The sequence below is a fragment of the Theropithecus gelada genome, chromosome 1 (genome assembly GCF_003255815.1).
Source record: "Theropithecus gelada isolate Dixy chromosome 1, Tgel_1.0, whole genome shotgun sequence".
In the NCBI taxonomy this organism is placed as follows: domain Eukaryota; kingdom Metazoa; phylum Chordata; class Mammalia; order Primates; family Cercopithecidae; genus Theropithecus; species Theropithecus gelada.
The window spans coordinates 15,565,967-15,582,290 of NC_037668.1; the positions used below are offsets into that span (position 1 = coordinate 15,565,967).

A 16,324-nucleotide genomic window follows, 5' to 3' on the forward strand; every position below is an offset into this window, starting at 1 on the left:
GGCTAGTTTTTTGTATTTTTTAGTAGAGACGGGGTTTCACCGTGTTAGCCAGGATGGTCTCGATCTCCTGACCTCGTGATCCGCCCGTCTCGGCCTCCCAAAGTGCTGGGATTACAGGCTTGAGCCACCGCGCCCGGCCTGAGAGTTAGATTTTCAACAGTGAATTTGGAGATGAATAAGCAACTAGAAAACTAAAACAAAATAAAAAATAAGGCCATTATTAATTTGAAGGAAATTAAAAGTTATACAAGAAAGGAAATATAATACACTTCTTGGCTAAACTGCGAGTAAATATTGATGATAAATGTTAATTTAACTAATATTATGATATAATAGTTATTTCCAAGGGGCTAGGGGCAGGAGAAGTGTGTTTTGGGAAGGAAGTATTATGTAAAAGAAGTAACTCCTCATCTTTTATGGTTGGAAGTTAATAGATAATACTGTGGCAGTGGGCGGGCCTATGCAAACCCGTTCCAAAAGTCCAAGGAAGCTGAGAGGCCAAAGAAAGAGGCTGACAAGTCCAGTTTCTTAGAAATAAACATTTAATGGAGACTTATGAACAGAGGCTATGTGTGTCTCTTGGGCAATGCTGAGATGAGATGGTGGTTTCCTGCTCCATTACCCCCAGACCTGGGGTTTCTGTACTGCAGGGAAAGGGTGATTCAGAAGGGATGTATAGATATGATAACATCAAGGTTGTTTGAGCTAAGGGCAGAATGTATGGTAATACCTGCTCTTACACCAGGAACAACAGGTAAACTTAAAATCTTAGAGGCCTTCCCAGAACTGAGATTAATCAGAAGCCAACATGGTGGATTAGCATCCAAAATGGAATTGCTTTAGCTTTCACAAATACCTAAAACTTTAAATAATCAAGACATAGCAGTATAAACATGTTTTCGGAAATTTGAGGTGAATACTAGGAGGAAGTTAAAAAGTTGCAGCAATTATCTCTGGGAAGTAAGAATTAGATGTGGAAAGAATAGAATGTTTAATTATAACCTATGTTGATCTATTTGACTTTTTAAACTATGTACTTGTTCTACTTTGATAAAAATAAAAATTAAATTTAAAAATAGGCCGTGCACAGTGGCTCACGCCTGTAATCCCAGCACTTTGTGAGGCTGAGGTGGGTGGATCACCTGAGGTCAGGAGTTTGAGACCACCTGGCCAACATGGCAAAACCCTATCCCTACTGAAAATACAAAAATTAGTTGGTCTTGGTTGGGGGAGCCAGTAATTCCACCTGCTTGGGAGGCTGAAGCAGGAGAATCACTTGAACCCGGGAGGTGAAGGTTGCAGTGAGCTGAGATCACGCCACTGCACTCCAGCCTGGGCAACAGAGAAAGACTCCGTGTCAAAAAATAATAACAATAATAAGTGAGGTAGCTAACCTCTGACTTGTGGACCTTCCACAAACACAATGAAACATATTGAGTGGACCAGCAGTCTTTAAACTGATACCAACTTTTTAAATTCTGTGGTGAAAGATAAGAATGTAGGTATATTGTTTGTTTAACTTTTTTGATTTTTGTTTGGTTTGGTTTTTTGGGTTTAGAGACAGGGTCTTTCTTGCTTTGTCACCCAGGTTAGGGTGCAGTGGTGCGATCATGGCTCACTACAGCCTCAAATTCCTTGGGCTCAAGCTATGCTCCCACCTCAGCCTCCTGAAGTGTTGAGGCTATAGGTGTGAGCCACTACACCTGGCTATATCTTGTTATATAGAAATTTAGCATGCCAAATTCAAACTTATTCAATGTACAATATCTGTTGACAGGACCTTGCTATACTCTTCTGTCATGTTTCAATAGGTATATTTCTCTGTTTATTTATTAATATGGTTTAGTTTTTTTTGCCAATGTTGTATTTGTGTTTCCATTTAATTTTAGCTCGATCAAGCCAATTGCTTCCACAAAACACCAAAAACAAAATACTGAAATTTGATAGAAGCTGGGTGACTATTTGGTGCAATCGATCTATTTAATTATGATTTTCTCCTGCTTAATTATTTGAGCTATTTCGACAAACAGTATTTTGCATTAGTATATATTATTTTAGTGTTATACTTTCTCATGAAATAATGAGTTTACTTTCAATATGTGTCTTTGAAGAGCTTGCTACACTCACTAATGTAGCCTTGACTTATCTTTAAACCAAAATTTCCTCCAAATGAACATATCTCTCATTTTATTCTGCAAGTCCATGAGAGGATGATATTCACTGTACAGAAATTTAACCATGTTACAAGTGAATTTTATTCCTGTGTGATAGCTAAAAGGTCACAAGGGAAAGAAAAATATTGAATTTTTGTCTAGTGTGAAACACCAGTTGTAGAGTCCTTTGTTTATCTCCCCAAAGAAGAAAAGAGGGCCGGGCGCGGTGGCTCAAGCCTGTAATCCCAGCACTTTGGGAGGCCGAGACAGGCGGATCACGAGGTCAGCAGATCGAGACCATCCTGGCTAACACAGTGAAACCCCGTCTCTACTAAAAAATACAAAAAAAACTAGCCGGGTGAGGTGGCGGCGCCTGTAGTCCCAGCTACTCGGGAGGCTGAGGCAGGAGAATGGCGGGAACCCGGGAGGCGGAGCTTGCAGTGAGCCGAGATCGTGCCACAGCACTCCAGCCTGGGCGACAGAGCGAGACTCCGTCTCAAAAAAAAAAAAAAAAAAAAAAAAAAAGAAGAAAAGAGTAACAACTCATATAAATACCATTGGAGGAGTATAACCTTTATGGAAGGCAATATGGTAATATAGCAAAAACCCTTTAAAAAGTTAATATCCTAAATTAAAACCAAAATGAGACACCATTACACACCTAGAAGAATAGCTACTTTTTTTTTTTTTTGAGATGGTGTCTTGCTCTTGTCACTCAAGCTGGAGTGCAATGGCATGATCTTGGCTCACTGCAACCTCCACCTCCCGGGTTCAAGACAGTCTCCTCCTCATCCTCTAGAGTAGCTGGGATTACAGGCCCCTGCCACCACATCCAGCTAATTTTTGTACTTTTAGTAAAGACGGGGTTTTGCCATGTTGGCCAGGCTGGTCTTGAACTCCTGACCTCGTGATGTGCCCACCTTGGCCTCCCGAAGTGCTGGGATTACAGGCGTGAGCCACTGTGCCCAGCCGTACTTTTTTTTTTTTTTTTTTTAAATGGACAGTATCAAGTGCTTGCAAAGATGAGGACGACTGGAACTCATACATTGCTGATGGGAAAGAAAAACTGTATAAGCACTATGAAAAACAGTCTGGGGACCAGGTGCAATGGCTCACACTGGTAATCCCAACACTTTGGAAGGCCTAGGCAGGAGAATCGCTTGAACCTAGGAGATGAGACCAGCCTGAGCAACATGGCAAGACCCCATCTCTATTTAAAAAAAATAAAATAGGCTGGGTGTAGTGGCTCACACCTGTAATCCCAGCACTTTGGGAGGCTGAGGCAGGTGGATCATGAGGTCAGGGGTTCGAGACCAGCCTGGCCAATATGGTGAAACCCTGTCTCTACTAAAAATGCAAAAATTAGCCAGGCATGGTGGCACGTGCCTATAGTTCCAGCTACTTGGGAGGCTGAGGCAGAAGAATCACTTGAACCTAGGAGGCAGAGGTTGCAGTGAGCCAAGATCACGCCACTGCACTCCAGCCTGGGCAACAGAGCCAGACTCTGTCTCAAAAAATACATAAATAAATAAATAATAAAATAAAAGAGGCCAGGCATGGTGGCTCATGCCTGTAATTCTAACACTTTGGGAGGCCGAGGTGGGAGAATCACTTGAGCCCAGGAGTTCAAGACCAACCTAGGCAATATGGTAAAACCTTGTCTCTACAAAAAAATTTAAACATTAGCTGGGTGCGGTGGCATGAACCTGTAGCCTCAGAGGCTTGGGAGGCTGAGCTGGGAGGATGGCTTGGGCCCAGGAAGGAAAGGCTGCAGTGAGCCAAGATCATGCCACTGCACTCCAACCTGGACAACAGAGCTATGCCATCTCAAAGAAGAAAAGAAAGTAAAACAGCTCGGCAGTTTTTTTTACAAAGCTAAACATACGCTTCCCGTACAATCCAGTACTCAGTATCTATTTCTTCCCACTCCTACGTATTTACTCAAGAACAATAAAAACATATGTCTGCTCAAAGGTCTGTACTCAAGTATTTATAGTGTTTTTATTCATGGTGACTAGAAAGAGGTGGCTGTGGTGGCTCATGCTTATAATCTCAGCACCTTGGGAGGCCGAGCTGGGCAAATCACTTGAGCCCATGAGTTCGAGACTAGCCTGGGCAACATGACAAAATCGTGTCTCTATAAAAAATAAGAAAAATTTTAAAACCTGCCAGTCATGGCATGCACATATAGTCCTAGCTACTCAGGAGGCTGAGAAGAGAATCACTTGAGTTTGAGGCTGAAGGGAGCTATGATTCCACCACTGCACTCCAGCCTAAGCGATAGAGTGAGACCCTATTTCCAAAAAAAAAAAAAAAGAGAGAGAGAGAGGCTGGGTGTGGTGGCTCACACCTGTAATCCCAGCACTTTGGGAGGCTGAGGCAGGCAGATCACCTGAGGTAGGGAGTTCAAGACTAGCCTCATCAACATGGAGAAACTCCATCTCTACTAAAAATACCAAATTAGCCAGGCGTGGTGGCAAATGTCTGTAATCCCAGCTACTCAGGAGGCTGAGGCAGAAGAATCGCTTGAACCTGGGAGGCAGAGGTTACGGTGAGCTGTCTCAAAAAAAAAAAAAAAAAAAAAAAAAAACAAGACAGAGTCTCGTTCTGTTGCCCAGGCTGCAGTGCAATGGCACAATCTTGGCTCACCGTAACCTCTGCTTCCTGGGTTCAAGCAGTTCTCCTGCCTCAGCCTCCCAAGTAGCTGGGACTACATGTATGTGCCACTACACCCAGCTAATTTTTGTATTTTTTGTAGAGATGGGGTTTCACCATGTTGGTTGGCCAGGATAGTCTCGATCTCTTGACCTCGTGATCTGCCCGCCTCGGCCTCCCAAAGTGCTGGGATTACAGGCATGAACCACCGCACCCGGCCGAGGCTTTGTCAAAAAAAAAAAAAAAAAAAATTGAGAGAGAGAAAGAGAAAGATAAATGCTAATGTAGATTTGGACATACCCAGAACTACAGAATTGGGTACTATGGGGGTGAGGTCCAGAAATCTGTATTTATTTATTTATTTATTTATTTATTTATTTATTTTTTTTGAGACGGAGTCTGGCTCTGTCGCCCAGGCTGGAGTGCAGTGGCCGGATCTCAGCTCACTGCAAGCTCCGCCTCCCGGGTTTACGCCATTCTCCTGCCTCAGCCTCCTGAGTAGCTGGGACTACAGGCGCCCGCCACCTCGCCCGGCTAGTTTTTTTGTATTTTTTAGTAGAGACGGGGTTTCACCGTGTTAGCCAGGATGGTCTCGATCTCCTGACCTCGTGATCCGCCCGTCTCGGCCTCCCAAAGTGCTGGGATTACAGGCTTGAGCCACCGCGCCCGGCCCTGTATTTATTTATTTTATTTTATCTTTGAGATAGAGTTTTGCTCTTGTCACCCAGTTTGGAGTGCAGTGGTTGGCCAGGCTGGTCTCAAATTCCTGACCTCAGGTGATCCGCCCGCCCCGGCCTCTCAAAGTGCTGAGATTACAGACATGAGCCACTGCACCTGGTCAGAAATCTGTATTTTAATTAGTTTTCCAAGTTTAAAAAAACTTTCCAGGCGATTCTGATGCACTTTGACATTTGAGAACCAATGGTGTAGGAGAAAGCTCACTGGTGCCTGTGTCCTTGTTCTGGTTTAGCCTAGCAGCTATATGACTAACTATGGCTGAATCCCTAAATCTCTCAAAACTCAGTTTTACAGGGTATAACAAGGGGTTTAGAATGATGCCTGAGGGCCCTTCTGTTCTAAAATTCTGTGAAAGAAAGTAAATAACTGTTGCAATTACTAGATTCATTCAATCAACAAACACTTATGTACCAGGCAGCGTTCTGTTCATGGAATCAATGTATGACACAAAATTACAATTGAAATATTGTAACTTATCGTTTCTAACTAAATGACTTGCAAATTTTCAGACCACAAACTTTTACTGGTCCTCAATTTACAAGATTCTCATACTGCATCTTGTGTAATGTGAACTGGAAAACTAAGAAAATAATCCAAAGGGTCATTTTTCCAAAATTACTTTTTTTTTTTTTTGAGACAGAGTCTCACTCTGTCACCTAGGCTGGAGTGCAGTGGAGCAATCTCAGCCCACTACAACCTCCTGCTCCTGAGTTCAAGCAAATCTCCTGCCTCAGCCTCCTGCGTAGCTGGGATTACAGGCATGCACCACCACGCCCAGCTAATTTTTGTATTTTTAGTAGAGACAGGGCTTCACCATGTTGGCCAGGCTGGTCTGGAACTCCTGGCCCACCTGCCTCGGCCTCCCAAAGTGCTGGCATTACAGGCGTGAGCCACCGCGCCTGACCTCAGTCAAGTTTCAGTATATCTACAAGGACAGGAGATGGCGCCAGAAGGCAGTGGGATGCTTGGTTTTGGTTTTAAGGGTTTTAGCCAATGCAAGCAAGGAAAGGGCTTGAGAGTGAGGTCAGAGCTAAAACAAAGGTGCCAGAGTTTGAGTGGAAACTGAGACCGGATGGGGAGAGGGAGCTGTGTCACTTTTTTTTTTTTTTTTAACTTACATATAAGGGTCCTCTTGACACCTACTCCAAATCAACACAGCTAGAAAGCGACAACAGAAATATCCACAGTAAAGCCAAAGATCAAGATAAAGTCAAGTGCCTGGAGGACGGCGCTCGCCTCCTGGCTCCCTCTGTCCTAGAAAGGAGGGCCTTTGTCATCTGGGAAGCATAAGCACCTGGATGCGTTGCTCACCCAAGATCAGGGAAGTGCTGATTCCGGGCTAAGATATCTTTGTGGAACAATGTTCAATTGTGTAGGCAAAATCTCAAAGCCCAGCAGCAGTGAAATACCTCCCAGAAGGAACCATACACAAAACATCTTATATTACAATTTAAAAATTCATAGACGAGCCAGGAGGTGGCGCCTGGCAAGACACGCTATCTGCCTTGGGAATCGGAATCTCAGCTCAGTGCTCCACGGAAACTCTGTCCCGGTGGAGAGGTCATTCTGTTCAGACCTCTTCTTTCCTACTAAATCTCTTTTCTCATACGAAGATGTCTCTGCTTTTTTTGTTTCTTTGTGTTAAGTACCCTGATTCCCGGGAAGTCTAATTTATACTTCAAGCCTTTACTCTTCTTAGCTGGGATGGATGGGGCTTTGGGGAACCTCAAAACATAAAACTTTCCTGAAGGGGACAAATAATTCAGAGGGTGGTAGGAGAAGAAGGGAAATGACATCAGCAAAATGGCTTTGCTTTGCAGATCAATCACGGGGGACAGAAAGGCACAGTGAGCTCCTGTCTCTGCAGGAGCTGATGATCCAGCACATGCATTATTCTGTTCATTTGGCTTTTATCCTGCTCCCTTATTTAGCTTCTGCTCCCTTTGTTTGGCTATTTATTGCTACTCGGCAGGAGCAAGGAAGGCAGAAGGAGCTTCAAATGGGTGCATCCTCCTAGCTGGTGCCTCTGGTGAAGGGCATGGAGAAGAAAGAGGTTTCAATGTCTGGCTTGAAAGCATCTGTGGGTTTCACATTCTCTAACGAGGGATTTAGGATGTACATTCCAATCGGGATTTCCAGTCCCGTGGGGAGCAAACATCAGCTCACATTCCTGAGACGCGCAGCCTCCATACTCCACTGGCGCAGCTCCTTGGTGGCAGGTTTCACTCAGTGCCACATGTCCTGCCTCAGCCCTTTGTTGGGCTGGAGGGAAGACCCTGGGCCCCTCTTCCATCTGGATCACATGGTCTCTCCGGTCCCTCCCCTCTCTTTCTCTGGAGACCGCCTTTTTCTGATGATGGTAGTGATTGTTCCCAAAGTCTCTCCTTCTTTCCTCCTGCCCTGGCCTCTCTGCCAGAGGTCAGTGTCCTCTTCAGTGACAAAAGCCGCCCTAGATCTGGGCTCCCTGGAGAGGGAGGTGGCTGGGTCTGGCAGTTACAGCCGCTGTCTCTCCATGGTGCTGCTACACCCCTCCCCCACTGGGCACACAAATGGGCTTTATCCAGCAAACAACGCTCCCCCCACCCCAGGCCACACAGGCACGTGGACCCAGGCCTCACCGTGGGAAGGGGGTGGTGACAGGCACAGAAGAGATTGCTCCAGATGAGTTCTCCTCGCCTTACTTCTCTTCCTTAGAACTCAGGACACAACTCAGGTTTTAGTTCTTGACTTCGTCCACCCCTGGCCTGCACCCTGAGTCCCCAATTCCTTCTTGTTATGTATCTCCTAATTCTGGACTCTTCCCATTCCAGGGCAGCTCAGATTCTGCAGGAAATTGGGAACAGGTACCCCCACCATCTGCCCCATACCACCCAGGCAGCTGCTCCTCAGAGGTGAAGCCAGGTGGAGGGATGAAAATGCAGTGTCCTCTTGAGGGGGCTGAGTTGAACCCCAAAACCCCTTCCTTGACCCCGCCTGCTCCAGAGAACACCTGTCTAAGCAGCATCTGTGTGACTAGCAGAGGAAGGAAGAGCTCACCCCAGCTGGGCTCCTGAGCCAGGGCAAGGGCTCCAGTGAAACTTGCCGCGCTCCAGCTCCGAGTGGGGCCATCCTGCATGCCTAATTGGCTATTTAAGGAGCTGTTCACCAGCAGCCCAGGCAGCACCCCCCTCCACACATACACCCGTCCAGAGCCACCTTAAAAGCAGGAGGCAGTTGTAAAGTCGCTGGCCAGCTAGTGGAGTGGAGACTGCAGAGGGAGATAAAGAGAGAGGGCAGAGAAAGAGGCAGCAAGAGATTTGTCCTGGGGATCCAGAAACCCATGGTACCCTACTGAACACCAAATCCCCTGGAAGCCCACAGAGACAGAAACAGCAAGAGAAGCAGAGATAAATACACTCACGCCAGGAGCGCGCGCTCTCTCTCTCTCTCTCTCTCTCTCTCTCCCCCCTCCGCTTCCCTCCCTCTCTCTCTCTGCCTGTCCTAGTCCTCCAGTCCTCAAATTCCCAGTCCCCTGCACCCCTTCCTGGGACACTATGTTGTTCTCCGCCCTCCTGCTGGAGGTGATTTGGATCCTGGCTGCAGATGGGGGTAGGTACAACTAAATGTCTGTGTGTGGATTTGTACTGATGTTCACATGTCGCCAGGTGTGCCGAATGTGGGGAGGAGAGGTGTGAAAGGAAGCCTAGAAGCTGGAATAATAGGCTCAGAGATGAGGAAAAAACAGCAGGGTGTGGAGGAGACCACTTCCCTTCTTTACCTTTTGTCTCTCCAGCCTTGCTGTTATTGGAGGTCGGGGAGAACTAGCGGCGGGCAGGGTGTGTACATACGCAAGTGCTGGAATTTCTTGCAGGCTACAGATTTTCTCCAGAGCTCTTTCCCCCACCCCCTGGTCCCAGGCAGGACTCCTGGACTTCTTTATTTACAAACTCCTCCAAATAGGGAGTCAAAGAGGCCTGGGGTGAAAAGAGGATAGATGGGGGTAGGGGGAAGAATACTTCCTGCCCAACTCAGACCCTGATCTCCAATTCATCCCCTTTTGGCCAAGATTCCCTCTTCATTCTGTGGAGTGACTAACTCCCCGGTTATCCTCTGAAAGTGGCAGTAAGAGTCAACATTTGTTTGACACTTTACAAAGGACTTTCAGGAGCTCCCAGGAGATGAGGAGGGATTCTTGGGAGAACAGGCCGAAGCGCTCCAGGAGTGTCCCCAGGAACTCCTAGACCTCATTTTTGTGTTTCCTGTGCCTAGCACAGTATCCAGCACATACTAGGTGTGTAACTGAGGTTTGTGGAAAGAGCAGGGTGAGGGGGGTGTCCAGAGAGCAGAAGGCAAATGCAGAGAGGATGGGGGCAGGTGGGCAGCCAAATGGAGAGTCACAAATCTCATCTGAGGAGAAAGAAAAAAATAGGGAAAGAGGAGGAAGAGACATAATAAGTGTGTTGAGGCTCTCACCAGAGGGGACGGGCACCTTACAGACCAGGGAGTTCGAGTTGTTGGGGGGTCCCACAGAGATGGTAAATGAGAGGCTGCCTCCAGCTCTCCCTTGGGCCAGCAGAATAGGTCGAGGATAAGAGCAGGACAACTCACAAGTTTGAGAAATTTAAGGGAATAAGAGAGAGAGAAAGAGGAAGGAATTTAGGATTTTTCTCCAGAGTTTCTAGTAGTATGAATATTGCAGCATAAACCATGAAGCCCTTCGTTTTCTTCTTGAGGCAGTTTGGCCGTATGAAGGGGCTGGACCTGCAGACCCTCAGCCTTTGAGTCAGACAGGGCTGCACGAGAGCCTGGCATGTGACCCAGCTGGCAGCTCTCTTCTCTACACACAATGCTTCACTTTCATCCTGTCCCTGCCAGCCTGGCCGCCTGTGCCCACCCACCACTCTCAATCTACAGTAGACCCTGCCCTGACTCCTGCCCTTCCCTAACCATCTGGGAATGTAGGGAGCAGAGCCTCCTGGTGATGAGGAGTTTCCTCTAGAGCTAATGGGACCAGAAGGGAATATGATTTTACAGCTCAGTGCCTTTATTCACGCAATTTTGCAAAGCAAAGGAATAATCCCCCCTTCTGCCCTCAGTAGCACCCCCCAACACACACTCTGAATTCCTTTCTCCTCCCCACTTTCTAGTCCCTATCCTTCAAAACCTCTGCCCACACCCTCACCTCACCCATCCCAATCTTCTAAGTGTTAGATTGACTTGGCACAGGTTAGAGAAAAGTAAGGGTTGGGCCAATCGCACATTTGGATCCAGGTTAATTTTAGTCTCTGGGCTTTACCTCTTTTCCTTCCTCCTCCCCTTTTACTCGGAGGGCACCAGCACAGACTGGCTGGTGATTTTAAATAGGCCCCCCGACCTTTCCACAGAGGTGTCCAGTTTCAGGGCTTCCTTTGGAAAGTGCTGAAGCAGAGGGAGGAGAGACAGCAGAGAGGGAGGTGGAGCAGTACAGAATGCTGGAGGGAGGGGAGCGTGGAGGACACGGCTCCGCCTCAGGCTGCGCTGGCTGTAACCCAAACTATTCTGCCTTGCAGGTCAACACTGGACATATGAGGGTGAGCAGATCATGCGGCCTCCCGACAACCCCTTCACACTGGGACCTCCTCACCTGGCAAGAAGACACACTGTGCGGGTGGGAGGAGACTTCCTTTAGCTTCTCACCCTAGCTCCTCCCTTCTGGATCTCCTCCTGCCTTGAGTTTCGCATATATGGCTCCTAGATCCTGCTCTAATCATCAAATCCTACACCTCCTGATTTGGCAGAAAAGCTAGTTAAGTCCTCAGTAAATCATGTAGGAGGGAGGGAGCTGGGGTGGAAAGGAAGCTGGGTGGGAACTCTGAGCTTAGCTGCCAGGTCTCCTTCTGGCTCTGTCTATCCTAATCCATCCTACCCCTAACCTGCATCTGAAATTGGGACAGAGGTGGAGATCAGGGGTAAGGAAGAGGCTGGCAGGATAGTTTGTGACCCTGGGGGAGGTGGAACTCAGTTCCTATGAACTACTGATTAATGACTTAACTGAACTCCAGAGTCCATGATAAACGGTCAGTGTGAGCGCAAGAAATGAATGATGAAAAGTTAAGATATCTGAATCCCAAGGCCACTTGATAGGGGCCCTCCAGGAGACCCTATCTCTCTAAGATCTTTTTTTTTTTTTTTCCTGAGACAGAGTCTTGCTCTGTTGCCCAGGCTGGAGTGCAGTGGTGCAATCTGGGCTCACTGCAAACTCCACCTCCCGGGTTTAAGTTATTCTCCTGCCTCAGCCTCTCGAGTAGCTGGAATTACAAGTGCCCACCACCATGTTTGGCTAATTTTTGTATTTTTAGTACAGACAGGGTTTCACTATGTTGGCCAGACTGGTCTCAAACTCCTGACCTCAAGCGATCCACCTGCCTCGGCCTCCCAAAGTGCTGGGCTTACAGACATGAGCCACTGTGCCTGGCCTACCTAGAATCATTTTATTTCTCCCATTTTTCTACTCCTACTCTCTAATCCCATCTCTCAAGGTATTCAGGTTTTCTATGCATCCCCTCTCCCCACATTCAGCTTTCTTGTCCTCAAAATACAGGTAAGTAAAAGAGCTACCATTCCCCATTCATCAGGATAGTTGGGAAATCATCACTGCCTCTGGGTAGGGAAGGGGAACTGCAGCGTGAGAATCAACGGGACTCCTACCTCACCCATCCCTGTACAACTGGGGTCTTAACCTGAGTGGAGGGAAGTCCATTTCTACCTCCACCCAGATGTATGGCTTGGTTAGGGGAAGGGTCAAAGGGACAGGGGGTTGTTGAAGGTTGGCTACAGCTGGAGGACAGGACCAATGTCTTTGGTAACCCCCACCAGGCCCACATGGTCAGGACCACTGGCCAGCCTCTTACCCTGAGTGTGGAAACAATGCCCAGTCGCCCATCGATATTCAGACAGACAGTGTGACATTTGACCCTGACTTGCCTGCTCTGCAGCCCCACGGATATGACCAGCCTGGCACCGAGCCTTTGGACCTGCATAACAATGGCCACACAGGTAAAAGCACAGGCTCCAAGGAGTTGTAGGCTCCAGCTCAGAACTTAAGAGTCAGATCATTTTGTAGTTCATGAGCGTGATGATGGGGTGTTCATGAGCATGCGTAAGATGTGCCACCCTCGAACCTTGTTATGATGTTGGCACATTACCCATCTGACATAAATAAACAAACAAATAAGCTCAGGAGTCAGAGGAAAGCAGCATTCTCCTAACCTGCAAATTCTCAAAAACCTTTGTCCATGAATTTGGAGATATGAGAATAGGGATCAGGATCCTGTAGCCAAGGCGGGAATCAAAATGTTTATAATCAAGCTCAATAGGTAGGTTAGTATCATTGCACTGACTTGAACCGAGAAAAAGGAAGATATACTAGCAAAGCACTGGCCTGTGGGAGGAACTGGGTGCTACTGGGGGAGAAAACTGGAAGAGGGCCAAGTCTCCCAAGAAGTGGTGGCAACCCAGGAGTGGGAATGTATCCACATTCCTCCACCAATCCTAGTTTGCTCTTTTCCTCACAGTGCAACTCTCTCTGCCCTCTACCCTGTATCTGGGTGGACTTCCCCGAAAATACGTAGCTGCCCAGCTCCACCTGCACTGGGGTCAGAAAGGATCCCCAGGGGGGTCAGAACACCAGATCAACAGTGAAGCCACAGTTGCAGAGGTACCAGGGAACAAAGAGCTGGGACTCAAAGTAACAGGGATGGTTGGTCCTGGGGAAAGGATCTGGACCTTTTTTTTTTTTTTTTTTTTTTTTGAGACGGAGTCTTGCTCTGTCCCCCAGGCTGGAGCATAGTGGCCGGATCTCAGCTCACTGCAAGCTCCGCCTCCCAGGTTTATGCCATTCTCCTGCCTCAGCCTCCTGAGTAGCTGGGACTACAGGCGCCCGCCACCTCGCCCGGCTAGTTTTTTGTATTTTTTTTTAGTAGAGACGGGGTTTCACCGTGTTAGCCAGGATGGTCTCGATCTCCTGACCTCGTGATCCGCCCGTCTCGGCCTCCCAAAGTGCTGGGATTACAGGCTTGAGCCACCGCGCCCGGCCTAGGATCTGGACCTTAGAGGACAGCAGGGGAACGGTGGCAGCTAGTATCAAGGCCTTGAAGGGGGTGGGGACATCCCATGATTCAATTCCCTCTTAATTCCTTCAGCTCCACATTGTACATTATGACTCTGATTCCTATGACAGCTTGAGTGAGGCTGCTCAGAGGCCTCAGGGCCTGGCTGTCCTGGGCATCCTAATTGAGGTCAGTAGCCCCCAGTCCCTTCCAGGTTTCTCTCCACCTCCTCTGCAACCCTCACACCTATTTCTGTTGCTGGCCTCCCTCCTATGGCAGGCAGCAGCCCACCCTGACCATTTATTCTGTACATAAATTTCTTATTCCAAACATGGACTCATTCCAAACTCTCTCCCTTTCCTCCTCTTCCAGGTGGGTGAGACTAAGAATATAGCTTATGAACACATTCTGAGTCACTTGCATGAAATCAGTCATAAAGGTGAGCCTTAAAAACCTATAGCAGGAAGTAAGATTAGATTTTCAAAAACCTTTCAAAAAATATCCTAAAAAGCCTTGGGATGAGGCAATTACTTACAGCCAAGGAATTTTGCATCTGGGAGCCCTATCTAGGTAAGCTAGGACACACTACAAGGAAGATGAGTCCCAGTCTGTTCTCCCCAGATCAGAAGACCTCGGTGCCTCCCTTCAACCTAAGAGAGCTGCTCCCCCCACAGCTGGAGCAGTACTTCCGCTACAATGGCTCGCTCACAACTCCCCCTTGCTACCAGAGTGTGCTCTGGACAGTCTTCTATAGAAGGTCCCAAATTTCAATGGAACAGGTAAGTGGTGGGGAAATGAGGTGAGGCGAGACACAGTTGTAACTTCAGACCCCTTCCCACTCCCCAAAGTGACACCTCTCCCACGCTTCTGCTCCTCAGCTGGAAAAGCTTCAGGGGACATTGTTCTCCACGGAAGAGGAGCCCTCTAAGCTTCTGGTACAGAACTACCGAGCCCCTCAGCCTCTCAATCAGCGCATGGTCTTTGCTTCTTTCAGCCAAGGTGATTCTGCACCGCTCAGAAGAGATGGGAAACTGAGGGGAACACAATGGCAGGAACTAGGGAGCCAATGGGAAGAAAAGGCTAATAGGAGAGGGGTTTTCGGGACTTGCTTGGACTGGGAACCAACCCCCACCCCAGGGTGCCTGGGTGATTCTCCCAGGCATAGCAGCAGAGTGCTGCTCCCAGCTGGGATGGGGATCTGAAGTCCCACTGACCCACTTTCTTCTCTTACAGCGGGATCCTTGTACACCACAGGTAAGGCAGCCTTATAAGATATTGTGGGGAGGGGAGGCATCCTCACCGAGTCGGGTAAAGGCTCAAAATCTGTTAGTCCTAGGCTGACACCTTTTACCTTTATCTCCCCCAGGTGAAATGCTGAGTCTAGGTGTAGGAATCTTGGTTGGCTGTCTCTGCCTTCTCCTGGCTGTTTATTTCATTGCTAGAAAGATTCGGTGAGGTCCTACTTTCCATTCCTCCAGTCCTTTCTTTCTTTCTTTTTTTGGGAGATGGAGTCTTGCTCCGTTACCCAGTCTGGAGTGCAGTGGTGCGCAATCTCAGCTCACTGCAACCTCTGCCTCCTGGGTTCAAGCAATTCTCCTGCCTCAGCCTCCTGAGTAGCTGGGACTACAGGCACGCACCATCACACCCAGCTAATTTTTGTATTTTTAGTAGAGACGAGGTTTCACCATATTGGCCAGGGTGGTCTCAAACTCCTGACCTCAGGTGATCCGCCCGCCTCGGCCTCCCAAAGTACTGGGATCACAGGCGCGAGTCACCCGCTTTTTGAGACAGGTTCTCACTGTTGTCCAGGCTGGAGTGCATGGCTTTATCACAGATCACTGCAACCTCCACCTACTGGACTCAAGTAGTCCTCCCATCTCAGCCTCCTGAGTAGCTGGGACTACTGGCATGTGCCACCATGCCCGGCTAATTTTCGTATTTTTAGCAGAGACAGGTTTTCACTATGTTGCCCAGGCTGGTCTCCAACTCCTGACCTCAAGTGATTCACCTGCCTCAAGCCTCCCAAAGTGCTGGGATTACAGGTGTGAAACACCTCGCCCAGCCCTCTTTTCTACTAAAAATCATTCTCCTATTCCACCTCTAATCTGCTTCACTTAGATAGCAGTCATTCTCACGAGCCATTCCCCTTTCCAGGAAGAAGAGGCTGGAAAACCGAAAGACTGTGGTCTTCACCTCAGCACGAGCCACGACTGAGGCATAAATTCCCTCTCAGATACCGTGGATGTGGATGACTTCCCCTAATGCCTATCGGGAAGCCTCTAAAATGGGGTGTACGGTCTGGCCAGAAACACTGTAGAAGTAGTAGGCAGATGTCCTCCTTCCCCTGGACATCTCCTACAGAGAGGAATGGACCCAGGCTGTCATTCGAGGAAGAACTGCAGAGCCTTCAGCCTCTCCAAACATGTAGGAAATGAGGAAATCCCTGTGTTGTTAATGCAGAGAACAAACTCTGTTTAGTTGCAGGGATATATCCCAAAGTCCTCTACCCCCTTACTTTTATGGCCCTTTCCCTAGATATACTGCAGGATCTCTCCTTAGGATAAAGAGTTGTTGTTGAAGTTGTATATTTTTGATCAATATGTTTGGAAATTAAAGTTTCTGACTTTAATTCTGGCCTATCCTTTGAGGCTCTTGAGGGTGGGCAAGTTCCTGAATCCCTCAGGTGGTAAAGATATGCAAAGGATGGGGAAA

The 16,324-nt window shown here is 47.9% G+C and overlaps 1 protein-coding gene and 1 non-coding gene across 2 annotated transcripts; both read left to right on the forward strand.

Annotated features, from left to right (window-relative positions):
- Window positions 1-8,108: 8,108 nt before the first annotated feature.
- On the forward strand, window positions 8,109-16,241 carry CA14 (carbonic anhydrase 14). Its single transcript, XM_025374744.1, has 11 exons — window positions 8,109-9,134; window positions 11,075-11,095; window positions 12,381-12,560; window positions 13,079-13,221; window positions 13,706-13,801; window positions 13,985-14,051; window positions 14,234-14,391; window positions 14,491-14,611; window positions 14,846-14,866; window positions 14,979-15,063; window positions 15,767-16,241. Exons 1-11 carry the CDS (start codon window positions 9,080-9,082, stop codon window positions 15,831-15,833), a joined length of 1,014 nt encoding a protein of 337 aa, XP_025230529.1. The 5' UTR covers window positions 8,109-9,079; the 3' UTR covers window positions 15,834-16,241.
- LOC112616336 lies at window positions 12,616-12,719 on the forward strand. Its single transcript, XR_003117615.1, has one exon. It is a non-coding gene; the product is annotated as a small nucleolar RNA U13 (small nucleolar RNA).
- Window positions 16,242-16,324: the final 83 nt, after the last annotated feature.

Excerpts from the sequence above, each read along its gene's own strand:
- CA14 (XM_025374744.1), top strand. The coding sequence starts at position 9,080 with ATGTTGTTCTCCGCCCTCCTGCTGGAGGTGATTTGGATCCTGGCTGCA. Across the intron at positions 13,802-13,984 it reads TCCTGGGCATCCTAATTGAG|GTGGGTGAGACTAAGAATAT; the intron begins GTCAGTAGCCCC and ends CTCCTCTTCCAG. Across the intron at positions 15,064-15,766 it reads TTCATTGCTAGAAAGATTCG|GAAGAAGAGGCTGGAAAACC; the intron begins GTGAGGTCCTAC and ends TCCCCTTTCCAG.